This window comes from Cyprinus carpio, chromosome B9, assembly GCF_018340385.1.
Source record: "Cyprinus carpio isolate SPL01 chromosome B9, ASM1834038v1, whole genome shotgun sequence".
In the NCBI taxonomy this organism is placed as follows: Eukaryota; Metazoa; Chordata; class Actinopteri; order Cypriniformes; family Cyprinidae; genus Cyprinus; species Cyprinus carpio.
The window spans coordinates 8,228,157-8,249,055 of NC_056605.1; the positions used below are offsets into that span (position 1 = coordinate 8,228,157).

Consider the following 20,899-nt stretch of genomic DNA (forward strand, 5'->3'; position numbering starts at 1 on the left):
TGCCACAGTTGAAACAAGATACCTTCTGATGTTCATTCATGTTTATTTCATGTTATAACTAGTAAAGAGGAGATGATCGCTTCAAGTGCCGCTTGAACTGAGGTTTCAATTTCTTAAAACATGAAAGAAAAGTCTTAAATTGTAATATTATTTCACAATATTACTATATTTGTGAATTGTGATCAAATAAATGCAGCTTTCTATTTAAAAACTATTAAGCTACACTTTTAGAAAATAGACACAGTTACACAGTAAAAGATTCTGCACACATTCTCATTCAATATTACATTTTATTTTCCTGAGAGGGTCATATACTACTCATAAACCTGAGTGTGTTGTGTAGAAATTACTCGTATTGTGACAAGTTTCCTCATCATATTGCAGACAGGATGAAATAAGTGCTTAATCTACACAGCATGCCAACATGAAGGCATTTTAAACGAGTCTGTGCTTTATAGAGACACCTGAAATCTGAATACTCTGCTTGTATTTGAGTCAAATATGTGAAAGAGTCCTTTCCAAAAAATACTGCACTCCTAGTTTGAACCCTCAACATCTGCTTTACATTGTCAGGTCACATCCACATACGACACTAGCTCACAATCTTTACATTGACTGTCCCAGTTAACCTTTTTAGCTTTATTGACAAAACGAACCAGAAAAGGTAAAAATGACCTTTAAAAGTCTGTTCAGTAAATTTGCTTTAAACCATGAATGTACTAAATGAAAAAGGTTACGCTCACTGCTGAGTGAAGCATTTTAAAAGGCAATCGCTTCTCAAGAAAGTGTCTGTGTGATGAACTTTTGCAGCCTTTCTGATTCTTCAGAATTGTAGACATTCATACTGTATGTTGCGCAAAATTCTGTAAGCTTTGTTACTAATATAAAACATTCACAGCAGACATGACTAGCTAGCACATACACAGTGAAACATCAGTCAATCTCACAAAATTTGACAAGATCTTAAACAGATCCAAACATAAAATGCCTATTTTGCATAAAAGTAAGCCTATTTTTTCATTACTGTAAAAAAAACCCCGATTCTCATTACTGTAATGAAAAATAATTATGAAAATGAACAAAACAAAACAAAAAAGATATTTTGCATAAAAAGACTATTTTTGCATTTCTGAAATTTCAAAACAATCCCATTCTCATTACTGTAACGCAAAATAATTGTGATGAAATTGTAAAAATGCAACAAAAAAATGCAAAAAAAAAAACGTTTTGCATAAGATAACCCTGTTTTTCTCATTTCCATAATGGAAAAACAACAAAAAGAGTAAAAGCACATTCTCATTAGTATAAATTAAATTAGCATAAGTATAAATTATTTGTGATGGCAATCATAATGGCTAAATGATTGTGCTAAAAAAATAGGCTTCTTTTATTATGCAAAACATGTTTTTAAATAGGTACATTAAGACCTGAACATGTACTTTATGAGATTCATAACTCTGTTTACATTCTAGTCTGGAAAAATGTTTGAATCAAATACAGCTACTCACATCTGACATTGGCACTGATATTATATATGCATATTTTTTTACATAACCTGAACACACCATAGCCTACCTAGAAGCAGTTAACTAATAAAACTGTTTTGCATTTAAAAACAAACAATAAATAAACAGATTTGTCAAGACAGACTATTAACACAAATGACTAATATGCATCATATTGTCATTTTATCCGTTTGCAGCCATAATAGTGTTCTCTTCCAGCATCTCCTCTACACATACTGCAGACTGGGGGAAAAGTGAATCGAATCTCAATCTAACCCCACATTTCAAGCTTCATTCATGCAGTGAATGTCAGAGATAATACGAGCCGTCCTACATCTGGTTATGAACCATAGAAATTGTTCTTTTGTGAAAAGATCCCGAAAAAAGATTGCTGGAACACAAATACATTTAGTAGCACAATTATAAAAATACAATTTCCAAATTCCTGTGTGCTGCAGACAGTTCAGTAGTTCATTATCAGTAGGCACAGTCGTTGTCCTCGCTGGTTTTGACTGTATTTCAGTCCTCAGGTGAAGGTCAGCGCGGCGGCTGATAGCGAGTCTCATCTGCTCTGTGAAGGCTCAGCTGTCTTTGCTTATTATTTCCAGTAAAAGTGGAGACACATCAGGCTGAATGTCCTGGATTTTCAGCACTTGTTTTGTATACTCTTCATTCATGCTCCTCATCTCAGTCAGGCACGCCATGATCTTTGGGTACAGCAGACTGGCAGGAGGAGAAGGTTCAAATGAAAGTGCAATCAAAGATTTTTTTTTCTCATATAGTGAGACAGATATAAAGCATTCTTACTGTTTATTTGGCTCGGACCGCTTTGCCTCAATGTAGGTCTTCAGGGTGAGTGCTACTATTTCCTGGTTGCGGTCAATCATGCTGTGATGTGTCACACCGGGGCGATCTGGGGATGAAAACACACACACACACACACACACACACACACACACGTGAGAGGTGAAACAGCTGGCTGTGTGTGTTCGATGTGTATGTTGAAGTTCATCTGAAGTACCTGGTGAGAAGAGCGAGATGGCCTGCATCAGCACATACTCCTCTTCATGTAAGTGCAGCTTGCGCAGAGCGTAATGGAAATTCATCATATGGTCCAACAGATGGCGCTGGAAGCCAGCTGGCAAAGGAGGGAGGAATGAAGGGAAAAATGTCAAAACATGGGAAAGCATTAAGTGTAAAAAAAAAAAAAAAAAAAAAAGATGACTACATCCAAAAACCTTAAAAACAACCCCACCACACACTTCAAGTTTTTCGATTTTAACAGGAGTATCGTTTGCGTTGATACAAATGAATTCCTAAAACTAAAACTTAAATAGCTATGAAATCAAAGAAAATATTATTAGGATTGAAATTAGTAAACATAGATAAACTAAAACTTAAATAGCTAAATACAACTATTTAAAAAAATAAATAAATAAATTGAAATTCCTAAAACTAAAACTTAAATAGCTAAATACAACTATTTAAAAAAATAAATAAATAAATTGATCACAAAACAAAATTTGGTTTAAAAATTCAACTTGAATTTGAATAAAAAACTGATTCAGTAGTAAATTGAAACATTAAAAACTAAAACAAAATCCCATATCAAACTGTAGTTTAAAACGCAAACATAAATTGATTAAATAACTACAATTACTAAAGATAAATAGAAATATTTTCAAACAAAAATCACATAAGAAAAATTTAATTTAAAACTTAAATTTGCATCTCAGCTTGTCTAACAGACATTTCTTGCTGGATGAAGGACCATCAGCATCAACTCAACCTCGCTAAGACAGAACTGCTTGTGGTTCCAGCAAACCCATCGTTTCATCACAATTTCACCATCCAGTAAGGCTCATCAACCATAACTCCTTCAAAAACAGCCAGAACATGACACTAGGTGCCCTTTTGGAGCGGTAAAAATAGCGGTTTCCTCAGTAACGCTGTAAACAATGCAGCACTGCTTTATTAGTCAGGCATGATGAAAATGAGAACAATCGACCAATCACCGCAGATTAGCGTCACGCAAAGGAGGGGTCTGGAAAAATTAATCACTGAACAAGTCATTCGGGAGTCCTTGAGGTAAAAATAAATGCATATTATAAGACAATGAAAGTGTTTTTGACCTTGCATGCATGTCAACCTGTTGTTGGGGACTCCCAAAACCAAAATATGAACCTTTCATTACCCATAATAAGGGCACTTATTTGCATAATTTGAAAAACAAAAGAAAAGTCACATATGAGAACTGTTAATATTGTTAATAAGATGTTTTCATTTGATCTCCATTTAATCTGATTGAAGACTAGAATCACTGGAGATATTACAGGGATTTTGTCTGTGACGCTCTCTGGCTCTGGCTGCCACTCGTCGACACGGTAAAGCAGTCATATCTGCTTTACAACAATGCAAGGGTTCATTAACTAGAAGAGCTATTGTGAATGACAGCTGTATGAAATTAGTTGTCAGGGGGATGACATACAATATAACATTCAATTCAGCATTCAGTTTAAGGCCTGTACAGCTGCCTCTCAGAGACTGGAGATAGAGAGTAATTAGTTAATATATAATAAAATGACACTTCTCCAGCTGCTATGGAAACTTAGTCTTGAAAAGCAGATAAATAGAAAAAAATCAAGGATGGATTGAAGCTTTTAATAATGCCACCACAGGCTTTAATTATGCCACATACAGGTTCTTATTGAAAGGCCATCCTCATAATACAGTAAGCAAACACTGTAAGCTTTAAAAATGCAATTTTATACTGTTAAGTAAGGGTGTAACGGTACACAAACATGACGTTTCGTTACATACCTCAATTTTGACTTCACAGTTCGGTGTGGTTTCAGTACAGCAGGAGGAAAAAACTAATTTTATTTATTTATTAGTTTTTTTATTTATAGTACTTGAAAATAAGACTGACATGAACAAACCTTATTTAAAATAAACTTCACACATAGCAAGGAACAGCACACGGTTTGACAGATTTTCTCAATTAGTTTATCATCAGCTCACATGGTGTTAAAATAATATGCATTTTTCCAATAAAATGTGTACTTTTGTTCAGGAAGGACATATGAATTATTTTCAACATTAATAATAATTACAATAAATATTTCCTGAGCAGCAAATCATCACATTAGAATGATTTCTGAAGGATCGTGTGACACAGAGGACTGGAGTAATGATGCTGAAAATTCAGCTTTACATCAATTACTCCTTTAATGTCTTCCAGCGAGTCATTGTCACACAAATAAGTGACATCTTTACACATGGGTTACTTTAACCAGTTTCACTGCATTTCATCTGCCTGAACTCTCTCTGTTCACGGACACATTTTTCCAGCGTGGCACTTAAACATTTCGAACTTATGTGTGAAAGGATTAATGCTGAAGTGTGTCATTTCCACTAGCAGCAAAGGTCATGACTGTTTTCGAATTGGTTTTCCACTTTTCCGTCTGCACTTGGACAAGGGCCAGATAGTAAAAAAACATACTGCTGATGTTGCTTTTGTGATGCTCGAAACACCATAGAGTCTTTGTAGTGTTACGGAAATCTTTGTTTTTATTTGGTGCTAGCTGCATGGAATAAAAAAAAAGTAATTGCGACTTTTTAATCTCGCAGTTCTAACTTTTTTTGCACAAAAGTCAAAATTGTGAGACATAAACCTGGAATTAGCAAGATATAAATGCAGAATTTAAGATAAAACCTCAAAATTCTAAGAAGAAAAGTCAGAATTAGGAAATATAAACTTGCAATTGCATGAAAAATAGTCCAAACTGTGAGATAAAAAGGTCGCAATTACCTTTTTTATTTTTGCTTTTGAAATTTTTTTTTGAAAAGTAAACTCTTAATTTTCAGAGAAAAGGCAGAATTGTGAGATGTAAACTCGCAATTGTGAGAATAAAAGAAAAAAAGAGATAATTATTTTATAATTATTTATAATAAAATCTTTTTTTTTTTATTCTACTGAAAAAAACAAAAACACAACAACAAAATCCTAGATTACGAGAAGTAAACTCAGAACTAATAAATAAATGTTAAATTTCAAGAAAAAAAGATGCAATTAAATTTTATTTTATTTTTCATTTCTTGGTAGAAACAAGCTTCTATAGTCTCTCTCTCTCTCTCTCTCTCTCTCTCTCTCTCTCTCTCTCTCTCTCTTTCTCTCTGTCTCTCTCTCTCTATCATACATATATATATATATATATATATATATATATATATATATATATATATATATATATATATATACTGTATATATCCTTTAAAATAGGTCTGATATTTGAAGTCAAAAATAAGCATGAAAGTTTAACTGACACAATCCCATTGAAGTAATGAAGATGACAAAAAAACGCAGACTGACACATGTACTAAGACAGGAAGTGCTTCCTGAGGCAGCTTCACAGAATCATTTTAAAGAAATCCCAGCTACTCTGTTCACTTTTTCCCTGAGCTGTTTTTTGCTCTGCCTGCATCTCCCTCATTATCTTCAGATCCTGTCCTGCTGTGCTCCCAACACCTCTCTAGCGCTATAGGGGGGTTTCTCCTCCAGTGTTCTCCTCTTCCCCTTCCTCCATTTAGCTGGAGCATTATGTCTATGGCAGACACCTTTTCAGTCCGTCATCAAAGTGGTCTTGTTATATTTACCGCTTTGTTTAGTCATGGTCACATGGCTAGCTTCCTCTTGAACATTACAATGTATCGTACTTGCAATGTTCACTGAGTGCATTGAATCATAAAATGCCAATGCGCATGACAAAAGTCTACACTTATACCTGATATAATAAGACTCCAGAATGACACACCACTTATTTACAGGAACACAATAGCCTGGGACACCATGGAAACGTTTGGTTAGTAGTAAGCCCTAGTGCTGTGTGATGGTAGAAACATATGCTTGCCTTAGGCTATATAATCTAGTAGACTTGGATCCAACCACGGCCCCTGGATCTTGTGTTCTGCGGTGAGGACCATCTCAAGGCTACATTTTGGGTTGACTTTAAAATAGACATAACAAAAAAATTAAACAAAACCCTTAACTTAGAACCTCGTGATATTTTACTTTGTTTTCAAAAACCATCTTTTTCTGATAAACAGATTTACATTATTAATTATTTTAGCAAAGTTTTATATTCACAAGTCAAAAGTAATTCAAAAGACACCATCATATATAACATTTTGTAACACTGACCTTAAAATATATTTTGAAACCCTTTCTAATATTGAGATGTGCAGCGTTGCCATATGTTTTGCCTTGAGTTTTTGTGTGATGGAACTGAATAAAGGGGAAAAAAAAACTATCGCTTACTCTTGCGCAAAGTTTGCACGTTGCTTGTGTCATAACCACTGGCTTGCCTTCATGGTAAAAAGCAGAAATATTTCCAACATTGCGACGTAACCAATTACCCCCCGAACCGAACGCACTGAACCGAACCATGACACCACTGTGTCGTATCGAACCAAACCATGAATTTTATGAACCGTTACACCCCTAATATATATATATATATATATCTATATATATATATATATATATATATATATATATATATATATATATATATTTACACACAAGATCAATGCAGAAATATGGAGTAATGTGAACATACTGAACAGGATTCATCTCAAACAAGTCAAGATGAGGAATCAAGAGAACATTTATTTGAATTAAATTATTTTGTTGCAATTTTAACATTATAAATGTCACTTATGATTAATTAATGCAACACTGTTGAATTATAGTATTTATTGATAAAAAAAAAAAAATCTTTAGAATAGTGACCTTGAGGTAAATGGAGATCTATGAAGCCCCTCACCTCTCATGGCGTCGTCCAGGCAGTACTGCAGTGGGCCACACTCCCAGATGCCTGTCTCCTCATTAAAGAACATGTTGAAGTGGATCAGAATGATCTCAAAGGTGGCACCTTTCAGCAGTGCAATCTGGTCCTCTATGATTAGATCCCTGCCATTCAAAACACAACTTCATTATCATCTTATAAACCACCAGTGATAAATCTTTATTTCAGATTTAAGAGCCAGTATTCACCTGAACATTGCAAGCGTTTTGCTGAAGTTGATTATATTCTTGATCATGTGCGTGGTGAGGTCTGTAAAATGTGGCAGAGTAGTGAAAATGACACTTTTACGTTGCTTCCGCTCTTTATTCTCAGGACTATGAAAGCTGGAGGATGGGGACGAGGGCGAGGAAAAGCTGTCGTTCTGTAGCACTGCATCTTCAGACAGTGTTTTGTGCATGGCTGCGTGAAAGACACTGCCGCTGTTTGTTTTTAGACCTTGCTCAGACATGGATTCCTGATCCCCATCTAAAGGCTTCCGACATTAAGACAGTGCTTAAAAACATATTTCAGTAGACACATTTGTCTGAATCTCAATCGGACACTCATAATAAGATAATTATGTTACCCGGAACTGAATAAAGTTGGTGCAAGTCATGTCGAAGGTCTTGTGATGTGCAGTGAGCAGCTCCTGTATGACAGTTTCCTGTTGAGGAGAGAGCGTCACAGGCTCCTCCTGCATCCTCTTCCTCCTGATCTGCATCCTCCGCTTCTCCACGGCCTCATCCGACATGATCACTGATGAAAAGAACCGCGTTAACTGAAGTGAAGGTTACACTATCAAATTTTTATATACAATTAGGTATAAAAAAATACAATAAAAATTGTATTACGAAATTGTATTACAATTTAAACAAACTGTTTTCTATTTGAATATCTTTTAATACGCAATTTATTCCTTTGATGCAAAGCTGAATTTTCAGCATCATTACTTCAGTTTTCAGTGTCACATGATCCTTCAGAAATCATTCTAATATAATGATTTGATTCTCAAAAAAACATTTCTTTTTATTATCAATGTTGAAAATAGTTGTGCTGCTTAATATTTTTTGTGGAAACCGTGATTCTTTGATGAATAGAAAGCCTAAAAGAAGAGCATTGTTAAATCAAACTTCAGTCATTCAAATAAAGAAATATTAAGACAATAAACTATTAAAAAAAAACAACTTTTATCATATCATAATAGCGAAACGAGTCATGGGTCTGAGTGCAGTTATTGGATAGCACTATATTGTAGACAGATCAGAGATTAATCCTAATAAACATGCCGCTACAATTAAAACCATTAAATTAAAATACATTTAAAACAGTGTATTTCAATAATTTCAGCAGCGTGCAGATCCTACATTATCTCAGACAGTCACTTAACCAGCTCACACAAACAATTAACACCTTAAAAAAATGTACCATATATATATTATAACGGGAAAACATACTGTTTTTATGACATAATGTCGTTATTACAAGAAAAATATGTCATTTTAACGAGAAAAAAAGATATTGCTTTAAATAGATAATTATATCGTTTTTACGACATAAAATGACGTTTTAACGGGAAAACATCTCGTTATTATGAGAAAAGATGTTTTTTAATGAGAAAAGATGTCATTAAAACAACATAACATCTCGTTATTAAGACATAATTAAGTGGGATAAAAAAAAAAAGTACATGCCACACATGCAACACCTCACCTTACAACAAAACAAAACACACACAACAAACCAATTCATCAACAAACAAATTACTTGGTGGAAGAACCGTTCATCACTCTGATTACTATTATTAGGCTAATAAACGTAACCATTAATCAAACATCTTATATCACACTGCCTTGAGCTCTGCTTTCTTAAGGATTCGGGAACACGGAAAGTAAAGCTCAATCAAACTTACATTCCCTCTTCATGCCGATTGAGAGGCATTTCTGGAGTCTGCAGGATTGGCACTGTCTCCTGTTGCTCTTAGTGATGACACAGGCGTTCTGAAACGGGCAACAGAGCTGTGCTGGTCGCTTCATGGCGCGCTACAAACAAACACACAGGTATAGAGTCAATCTTACTGAGTGCAGAAAAGTAAGACACCGCAAGACACAAGCATGACTGTCTACCATGCAAAGTATACTACAGATATATTTACATATTTATGTACTTTATAAAAATACCTGACAATTGTACTTTAAGTATACTATATTTAAAGTCTGCTAAATTGTAACAACTAATTTTGTACTTAATGCACTTTAATTGTGAGGAAGTAGTGCTGCAGTCCAACTATAGAAGTATATCTGATTGTGCTAAAGTGAAACTACTGCATAGGTACACCTTAAATGTCTTGCATTTGAAGACCGACATTATTGAAAGATCAAACAATCCTCATCAACAGTGACATTAAACACATTTTAAGAAATGTTAACTGTGTGCACAAGTGATACTCCAAATAAGGTTTGGCAGTGGCTATTTGCACTAAGTGTAAATAGCTACAGAGGCTATGTACAATAAGTGTAAATAGCAATTAGATGCTATTTACACTAAGCGAAAATAGCATATTTTCTTAGCAAAAGATGCTGTCTACACTAAGTGCAAATAGCAATGTATTCTATTTACACTAAGTGAAAATAGCAGTATTTTTATCAATATGCTATTTACACAAAGTATTATAGTACATTATACTATACATTATGCAATAATAACATACTGAGTGTAAATTATCATTTTAATTCAAATTATTCAATGGATGCCACCTTATTGGGACAATAAAGCCCTCCCTACACCCAACCTAACCCTACCCGATACATTATTTTAAACTTTTTGATTTTTATTAAAAATAAATGCCTTTCCGATGTGATATAAGATTTGAAAAGGGAGGGAAAGAAAGTTCTGCAAAAGGCGGATTCAAACACAGGACGAAAGGCTATGGTACCATCTACGCCACTGAAGGGTACGATTAACAGCCGTCTTTTATATTGTTGACTAGCCCTATCACACATTTGTGGGTGGAGTTACTGTAAATAGCTTCTGCCAACAAGGCAGGCTATTTGCACTTAGTGTAAACAGACACTCTGATAAAGTTTAATTACTGTATTTTTTTTTATATCAGTAAGTCTCAGCAATATGTCAGTAAATATATGGTAATAGATTAGAACTATACTTAGTATGAAATAAATGTACTTTAAATATATTACTTTTTTTTACTAGGGTTATCTAGCCTACCATAGAATAGAACAGAATAAATATAATAGAACAGAATAGAACAGGTCAAATGTTTGATCACATATAATCAGAGGAATGCACTAGGAAGGCATTTTTGGACCCCCTCATTTTAAACATCCGTTTTGTCCCAAGCCCTGTTTAAGGTGTTAGTTCACCCAAAAATGAAATGTCTGTCATTATTTACTTACCCTCGTATCTTTACAAACCTGTATGACGTTGTTTTAAAGAGCTAATAAAAATATTTTAAAGAACGTTTTGGCTATTGTAGTCAACACAATGAAAGTCGATGGGGTCCAAAACAACACTTAAAAAATATCTTTTGTGTTCCACAGGAGGAAAAAAAACATCATACCAGTTTGCAAAGACATGAGGGTTAATAAATAATAAAACATTTTTTTTATATTTTTGTGTGAGCTATCGATTTAAAACCAGACCCTGCTGTCTATTAATTATAATATTTGTCTGTATGTGACAACGATGATCCAAAAGAGCAGCAATGTCAACAGTGGCTATTATTGCTTTCTTAAAAACCTGTTTGAATATTCACATCTTTTGTACATTAACCAGTATAATTCCCATGTTTTTAAAAATGCTGAAAGCACCCTGGGAAACAAACAATTACCATGCGACTGCAGTTGGACACACAGTGTGTTGTGAAGCGTGTGGGCTGGTCACAAATTGAAACATGCTACTGTACTCTATAATTACTTTCTTTTTCACAGGTTGCTTTCAGAAAAAATATGCAAATCATAACAGTCAAAAATTGAATCATTTAGCCGTTTTTAAAGCTCTGTGTACATCCTAAATGTCATATTTCACAATTTCAGCTCAGTAAGAGAACCATTTCTCCAAGGTTTGTTGTAAAAACTATTGGACACACTCTGCAAATATATTTTAACATACATATCCTCGATGTCCTTTGTCAAGTTTTGTTCCTACCCAAAAGGTTCCTCAAAGGACCTTTCAGTCAACAGTTTCTGCATTTGAAAGATTGCATACATCTTAAAGTTTCTTCATGGAACCATCAATGCCAGTTATAAAGAACCTTCATTTTTAAGAGTGTACTGGGACAGTTGGGTCAACTGGATCAATTATTAAAAGTACAGTTCATAAAAAAAAGAAGAAAATTCTGTAATCATTTAGTCATTTACTCCCCCTCTCAGCTTGGACTTTCTGCAAAACATCTCAGTAGAAAGAAAGCTATACAGGTTTGGAAGGAAAATAATCCTCAAATACAATTCCTCCACACATCTGTTGAAGGAGCAGCAGCTGGGAAAAATCAGTTTGCTCACTCACCTGAAGAAGCCCTTGCAGCCCTCACAGGTCATGGCATTAAAGTGGTAGCCTGTGGATTTGTCGCCACATACTTGACAAATTTTGGGCTCATCATCCTCCTCTGTTTCTTCCTCAGACCCATCACCATGTCCCGAGTCATCCAGGGGAGAAAGCTCCTCCAATTCTTTACTCATCCTGAGCTGAAGCAAGCACTGCAACAAAAGGCACGTCACTATATCACACATATCCTCTCATTACCACCAATGACGTCTCTCCTAATAATGAGCTCAAGTAGAGATGACTTCATAAAACTGAAAAGCAAAAGCTGCTGAACATCCAAAATTAGGCTGCATTCACTAAACTACCACAGATTAATTTACTATGACACCAAAGAAGAAATAGTTGGATGGATAATTACCATTAAACATGCAGCACTATGACCACAATCACTATCACTACCTCATACTGTACTGCTCTGCTGTTAATACCGGCTTCTGCTTTAATCTTAACCTTTTGCACATCCTCATATTATTTGCACAACTGCAGCATCTGCCTCCGGCACGCAATAGCCACAGACATAATATTTGCACTGGCTCAGTACAGAAAGGTAATATTTTGAATTGCCTTGTCTTGCCTCATTTCACACGAAGCACCCTTTTGTCCATTTAGCATTTGTTATACCTTTGCATATTTTATTTTTGTATCACTTTATATACACACATATATGTATGTGTGTGTGTGTGTGTGTATATATATATGTAAATGTATATATAAGATATATATGCAAAAATACATATATATATATATATATGTAAATGTACTCCACATACACACACCCTCTAGAGTACAGAATATAATACACACACACTGTCATGTGTGCCTACTGTGCTGGATCGAGGAGATGCGGAGACACCAATAATTACAGAACTTTATTAAACAGAACACCAGTTACGCACACGTAGCACTGGGGTAAGATGAACAATTCCGGACGCTGGACATGGAAACACACACGACTAAAATGATGGGACTAATCAAGGAATTAACAAGGAGATTAATGGGACACAGCTGAAACTAATGGAACTCAAATGGGAACAGGAACACCAAATAAGGACACAGAGGGAGAAAACCTGGGCAGGGAAGGCACAGTGGGGGGAAAAACACAAGACACGGGAACACAGGACTGACACAGCCTCTAGAGTACAGAATATAACACACACACACACACACTACCTCTAGCGAACAGAATATAACACACACACATACACACACAACCTCTAGAGTACAGAATATAACACACACACACACACACACACTACCTCTAGCGAACAGAATATAACACACACACACACACACAACCTCTAGCGAACAGAATATAACACACACACACACACACAACGTCTATAGTACAGAATATAATATACACACAATCTCTAATAACACACACACACACACACACACACACACACACACACACACACACACACACACACATACACACACACAACCTCTAGCGAACACAATATAACACACACACATACACACACAACCTCTAGAGTACAGAATATAATACACACACACAAACACACAAACACAACCTCTAGAGTACAGAATATAATACACACAAACACCCACACACACAACCTCTAGAGTACAGAATATAATACACACAAACACACACACACAACCTCTAGAGTACAGAATATAATACACACACACACAACCTCTAGAGAACAGAATATAATACACACGAACACACACACATACACACACACACACAACCTCTAGAGAACAGAATATAATACACACAAACACACACACACACACACAACCTCCAGAGTACAGACTATAATACACACAAACACACACACACACAACCTCTAGAGTACAGAATATAATACACACAAACACACACAAACAGACAAACACAACCTCTAGAGTACATAATATAATACACACAAACACACACACACAAACACACAAACACAACCTCTAGAGTACAGAATAACCTACATAACCACACACACACACACCACACACACACAACCTCTAGAGTGAAGAATATAATACACACACATACACACACATACACACACACAACCTCTAGAGAACAGAATATAATACACACAAACTATAATACACACACACCACACACACACATACACACACACACACACACACACACAACCTCTAGAGTACAGAATATAATACACACAAACACACACACACACACACACACACACACACACACACCTTAGAGTACAGAATATAATACACACAAACACACACACACAAACACACAAACACAACCTCTAGAGTACAGAATATAATACACACACACAAACACACAAACACAACCTCTAGAGTACAGAATATAATACACACAAACACACACACACACAAACAAAAAAAAAACACACACACAAACACAACCTCTAGAGTACAGAATATAATACACACAAACACACACACACAAACAGACAAACACAACCTCTAGAGTACATAATATAATACACACAAACACACACACACAAACACACACAAACACACAACCTCCAGAGTACAGACTATAATACACACAAACACACACACACACACACACAACCTCTAGAGCACAGAATATAATACACACAAACACACACACTTACATAACCTGTGCATCATCTTCATTCAATTTTAATCTTTAAATTATCATAATTTATAAAAATATTTAATATCAGCATGCATTATTTAAATATATATGTATACTCTATCTGAACTGGATTCTAAAAGGAAAACAAGCACAGAAAGCAAGAGTGCGGCTGATTGCAATCCTACATAATCTATTTAACAAAGGCACAGCAATACAAATTTAATGAATTATCTTTTAATTTGAGAGAAGAAATACAGTTATGTTAAATACTCAGATGATTTTGGGGAAAAAAAAAATCTTGTGAAAAAAAAAACAATACAATGAGACAATTTCAACAGTGTATTAAACTTACCAAAATCACATCTATGGTTCACACAAATGACTACATCTAAACCACCTTTACTACCAAACTGTCTGAAAGCTCCAGTAATAAAATCACAGTCAATAAATCATGTATAAATCATCACATAACCATCAGACAGTTATTTATGAGCAGGCTGAATCACTCCTGGCTGTGAATGGAATTCTAAGCAGAGCAGGTGTTTGGTGTTCAGGAAACATACCCTTTGCATGATCCGTGTAGCGCAGAAATCTAGAGCATGTCCTCCAGGGCAAGACCTTTATCCTAAATAAGCTATTGAGAGAACACGGCGAACACACACAGCAATGCCAAGCAAAGCTGAAATTACGTGTTGCCATGGTATCCACGTGGGACCACTAAGCATTGGTCAAGTCAGACTCCCGCTCTAAGCCATAATACTGAAGTACCTGAAGCATAATAGTCTATATGGCTATTCAGTGTCAGAAAAAGGTCCCTTTATGATTTTTTTCTCCCTGTGCATGAGGGGAAAAACCCTTTAAGGAAACATAATTGACGTTCAATAACAAAAACCACTTATTCCATCTTCTTCCTATATTTTTATCATACTGTATAAAATGCTTTTTTATCATTATGAATGAAATAGCCATTTATTGCTACAAATGGCTTATTTTATTATTTAAATTTAATTTGAATGATTGTTTTTTATTTTAAATATTAAGTCCAAAACTTTTGTGTAATCACTTAACATTTATATTTATTCATTTAGCACATGATTTTGTCTTAGCAACTTTTAATAATAATTTTACAAAAATGTCTGTTTCAAATAGCCTAAATGATGTTTTTTGAGCAGTAAATCAGAATATTATTATGACTTATAAAGGATCATGTGACACTGAAGACCGGAGTGATGAGGCTGATAATTCAGCTTTGCGTGACAGAAAAAAAAAAATCATGTTGTGCTGAATAAATAAAATTCCTAAAAGGAGTTTCATAAAATAAATTCCCATCTACCAACACAATTTTAAAGGGACAGTTCACTCAAAAATTTAAAACATTGAGATTTGAGAGCGGTAAAATACAAATGAAGTGAATAACGAAAATACTTCAATTTTTTCAGCACTCAAAGCAATGTTATGGCTTCAGAAGACTTGCAATATAGTGCAATAAGTTGCACAGGATACTTAAAAAAGAGCAGCTTTAACATTCTTCTAAACATCTACTTTTCTGTTCCATGCATGTTTATAATTACTTGATGCCTTTTTCCTTCACTTCAGCTATCATCTGTAAAACTGTAACTACAATTATTAATCCTTCACTAACATCTTACTGATATCACACAGCTTAACTGCCATCCATTCAGCCTTGACTACAGCACCTCAGGGTTCATTTTTAATTGACCTGCACATATATTTGCTTCCACACTCTGGTACATGACCAAAGCAAGGGCACTAGACAGAATAGTGACCTATTTTACAGAGACTGGTGCAGATTAAAGTGTTTAAGGACCTTATTGCTGACAGTTGACGCAGATGAACTCTGCAAGGTCAGACCGAGTTCACTCTCTGGGTCCAAAGAGCAATAACCTTCTGGTTAAGTAATGCGCTATTTTCTGAGAGTGTTATCTATTGTCTACATACAGTCTGAGTACAGGTTTGTCAGAAACGAGAGAAAGCTCTCAAGTGCTGATTTCTCCCCCAACTACTCCAATTACCCTGCCTCTTATCCACTCAATCTCTGCATTAGCAACGCCTCTAGCTTTCACGGTTCACACGGGTCCCATTGTGATTAACAACACTGTGAACCCACTACCCTCTGGACTGTTTAGGATTTGCATTGTGAAATTCAATTTTTGAACAACAGCTCTGAAAACCTGCTATTCTTCTCCAAATCCTACATTCATCAAGGTAATGGGTAACGGGGTTAAAAAAAGTACACCTGTCCTACATGAAGTTGTAAGCTAATTTATGGTCATAGGTATACCCTGGGTTCACCTTTTAGGTCAGTATATACAAATTTCTGTGCTTAACTAACAATTAATGAACACATGATGAAACTGGGATGTTAGCGTATCTTCTCCTCAGCTGTGTACATATATTTTTGCTAATGCTCTATTGATCCTTCTTCTTATTACGTCACTGGAAAATATCACTCAGTGCTCAGTGCTCAATGCTAATTGTTGTCATAAAAATTACATTACATACATGTCTCTGGCTACATTCACACCTCAGCTGAATGTGGATCAAATCGGATTTTCTGCAGACATCCAGTATTTCCTGAGGTTGTGCACATGACCTTTTAACTACGAGGTTGAGAAGATGAAAGTTTACGTGTGTGTGTGTGTGTGTGTGTGTGTGTGTTCAGGGGCATTTCCTCTGAGAAAGAAAGGGAGGCAGTGTCTCCTCAAAATATTGGATGGGAAAAAAAACTGTAGTAAAAAAAAATAAAACAACACCAATATTACAAAATATAACATTAAAAAGTGTATAAATGACTCATTTTTTAAAAGAAACACTGTCCAGCAACACCAGCAGTTAAAGTTACAGCGGGAGTCCGTGTCTCTCTCGCTTCCCCTGAGCCCTTTGAGTTTTAACAGACCCCCTAAGTTTGATGCGGGTAACTGAGAATGAATGGGGGAACGTCACATGAGAGGAGGCAATGCCTCCATCATGATATGATGGGTATGACTGCTTATGTTCGGCTGTGATTGGTCCAGACAATAAATCCCACCTCGTGTTCATGCGCGTTCGTCAATCAGTCTGAATGAACAATATAAAGACAAAAGACTAACTGAATAAAGTAAGTAAACAACTCATAAACCACTTTGTTATATCACTCGTATAGCACTTCATCTAGATCTAGGACTGTTCATTTGCACATCTAGAAGACAGTCCTCTTATGCACATATCTTAATCTTTAATAAGCTCGTTAAGTGTGCTTCCTTGTGTATAATTTTAATTGCTGGCTGACCAGGCATATTTAAGTGTTCATTATTCCCAGAGACACTCTGTGCACTAATTCACTGATTGGAGTCCCACACAGTGAATTTCATTGAACATTTCCTCTGCTCTCTATGATGACGTCATACTGTACACCTGAGGACAAAAGCTTCAACAGGCTTTAATAACTGTAATTACAAACAAAAAAAGTAAATCTGGGGTTTAGGAAAAATCATTCAAGGGAATATGAATTGTTATATTTAAGTGCATAATATGCTCATTCGAAGACTTTGGAGTTAAAAATGCTACCTGGGATACTGTAAAATTACCAGGAAGTTCAAAAATAACTAAGTGCAATTATATAACCAGCAGTCAAACCTATTGAAATTTTTGTTGGCGAGAAGAAGGGGGAGAAGGACAGGAAGAGAGAATATGAGAGAGAGAGAGAGAGAGAGAGAGAGAGAGGACAGATAACACTCGTCCTTAAAGGTCCATTAAAAGTGACATGCAGCTGTTTATACACTTATCAGGCATAATTTGGCTCAATACATTGATCTGTAGTGATACATTTTTCAAAAGTTATTGTAAACTATTGATCTAGTGATAGATTTATTAAAAGTTAATGTAAACTTAAAACTTAAAAATTTAAAAATAACTAGGGTTTCCTTAAAGAAATACCAAGAAAAGGTACAGATTTGGAGAAATTTAGCACAAAGGTACAGATTTGGAGAAATTTAGCACTACATGCATTATTATGTATTATGGACTCATATTTTGGCCAGAAGCAACAGTTTGAAGTTTGTCCTTCATGTTGTGTATTTATTGTGTATTGTTATTTGCATTTATTAAGAGACTATTTATCTCTAGGTTACCATAATTATATATATTTTTTAAACTTAATTCCAGTAATGATATATTTCCCTACGGAAAAAGCAACTTTACTGAATGTCCAAACAACACAGTGCTGCATTTGAGCAGCAGCTCATGTTTAGCTAGCTGCAACTAGGTCAACACATTAGAAACAGGCCAGCAGTACCCTCGGATATTTAGACTTACTGAAACAAACCAGCCAATATTGACTTTCTGTTTAATTAAACCTGCTGTGATGCAGGTTTCACAAGAAATAATGGAGAATACCCACACCTGGTGAACTTAAATTTAAGAGAAGGAAAGTCTTCAAAAATAAAATAAAATAAAATAAAGAATTCATGTTAAATGTACTTGTGTTCAATCTGTATTGTATTGAATGTAAAATGCATTACATTAATCAGTGTACTGCAAAGTTTTTCTGCCAACAAAAGGTCAGGGTTAGAAATAAACTTTTCCATTATTTGCCTTCAGGAATCAATTTCCAGTGGCAATTATCATCATTATTATTATTCCTTTTTAAGGCAAATTGCGAAGGCCTCCTCTGGCAGGCTCACTGAACTAAACTCTGGCAATTTTAGCAGTGTCTAATCCAAACGCCTCTGATTGGACACTGCATTCATAAGCTTAACATAAATTTGTGAGGTTATAATGCTCAACACTAACAAACAACAACAAAAAAATATATGATTCAATTTGTATATATCTAATGCAGCAATCTATCATTTCACTTTAATAGGGGCAGTATATATGATTCAATTTGTATATATCTAATGCAGCAATCTATCATTTCACTTTAATAGGGGCAGTCATAATAGATTAGTTTTATTTTAAGACCCTGGACAATGGGTTATAAAGACATTAAGCCAATGCATTTGTATTCTTATTAAATGAGGAAAATAAAACAAAGTACAGTGCACATGCTTCTGCAGAAAATAAAGAGCTATACATCCTGAAATTCTATTCTAAAACACAACACAACTTTCAGGCAAAGAGTAACTTCATTAACATCTCAGAAGCTTTACATTATGAGCATAATATATAAGGGTCAACTGCTGTGACTGAATGAGCTCCAAAAAATGCCTTGTTAACTGATTATGGTTTATTACTAATGTCTCAGAATAGATAATAAAACAACAGTGAATTGGCACTGGGTTAAAGTTAAGCAACTGCACAGACGACCGGACTGATTTTATCTACAACAGTCAAGTTCTGCACAGACTTCACAGCCTCCTGAATGTATGCATCGCGCTGAACACATACAGCTGCTGGATGACTGTTTATAGCATGTTAAACCGACAGCAGAAGTTTATTAATCGCTTTAGCAGTCTGACCTTCGAGACAGTACAGTATATTTAAGTCCCGACAAACACACCGTGCTGACTGACATTCATTCCTACAGTTTGCAAGCGGCGTTATTTATTTGTATCGCACGTTCAACATTTGTTGTCACGTCTCGCGATCTACTTTACTTCAGTAGCTAAATGAAAACAAACGCACTTACCATGTCATATCAGCACGACATTCACGTAATGCCTCAACATGACCAAGTACACTAAGCTCCGACGTCAATCATGACACGATCCTTTTGCATTTACAGTCCTGCTTCTAAAGAACGCATTGTGAGTTCAGACACAGCCGCCCCAGAGACTTACTTCCTGGTTACATTTGTCCTGAGAAGGACACGCTTGACGCAAAAGCGAGAAAACATGTGTTCTCGGTATAGACGCGAATGCCGTTGCTTGTTTTCCGAATTTCCTGATCAGTCAAAACAGCAGACCGTCGAAGTCGAGAGGGAAGGGAACCAATCACAGGCGGGGCAAACTAAATGGAGCATTATGCAATTTGTTTATAGAAAATTATGCAACTACTGCTGCAACTGTAGGCTATGGGTAGCTTGCAGTGTTTGTAAGCCAGCGATGTTCTGATCAAATACACCTCACATTGTTAAAGCCCACCGGTAATTAACCCTTAACTAATTAAAATACAAACTACTTATAACTTAGTTGATCATTAGATTTAGCTCTACAACATAAATCACACAGTCATACACCAAAAGTAAATACATCAAAAGAAGGCAAACCGCTGTGTTTTAAAACTGTGGCCAAAAATTAGGCTACTAACTTATTCTGCGAAATCAGTGTTTCGCATAATTTCGCAGAGCAATGGTAAATGTGACTGCAGCTTGCTAATGAGCTACAATCCTCATTCTCGAAAATTCTAATTGTCTTCTGAGATTTATGGCCACAAACTGAACACCTTTATTCACATTAAGTACACATTTCCACTTTTGCCAT

At 35.4% G+C, this 20,899-nt stretch overlaps 1 protein-coding gene across 3 annotated transcripts; it reads right to left on the reverse strand.

Moving 5' to 3' along the window:
• Positions 1-270: 270 nt before the first annotated feature.
• Positions 271-20,419, reverse strand: LOC109054821 (nuclear receptor subfamily 1 group I member 2-like). Of its 3 annotated transcripts, none has more exons than XM_042730856.1 (9): positions 20,107-20,419; positions 11,870-12,060; positions 9,261-9,391; positions 7,938-8,107; positions 7,561-7,844; positions 7,331-7,476; positions 2,527-2,643; positions 2,313-2,418; positions 271-2,228 (listed from the first exon to the last, which is right to left on the reverse strand). In XM_042730856.1, exons 1-9 carry the CDS (start codon positions 20,107-20,109, stop codon positions 2,087-2,089), a joined length of 1,290 nt encoding a protein of 429 aa, XP_042586790.1. In that variant the 5' UTR covers positions 20,110-20,419; the 3' UTR covers positions 271-2,086. The 3 variants fall into 3 exon arrangements, with proteins under 3 accessions (XP_042586790.1, XP_042586792.1, XP_042586791.1); XM_042730858.1 differs by having other exon boundaries at positions 20,258-20,417; XM_042730857.1 differs by lacking the exon at positions 20,107-20,419 and adding an exon at positions 12,267-12,529.
• Positions 20,420-20,899: the final 480 nt, after the last annotated feature.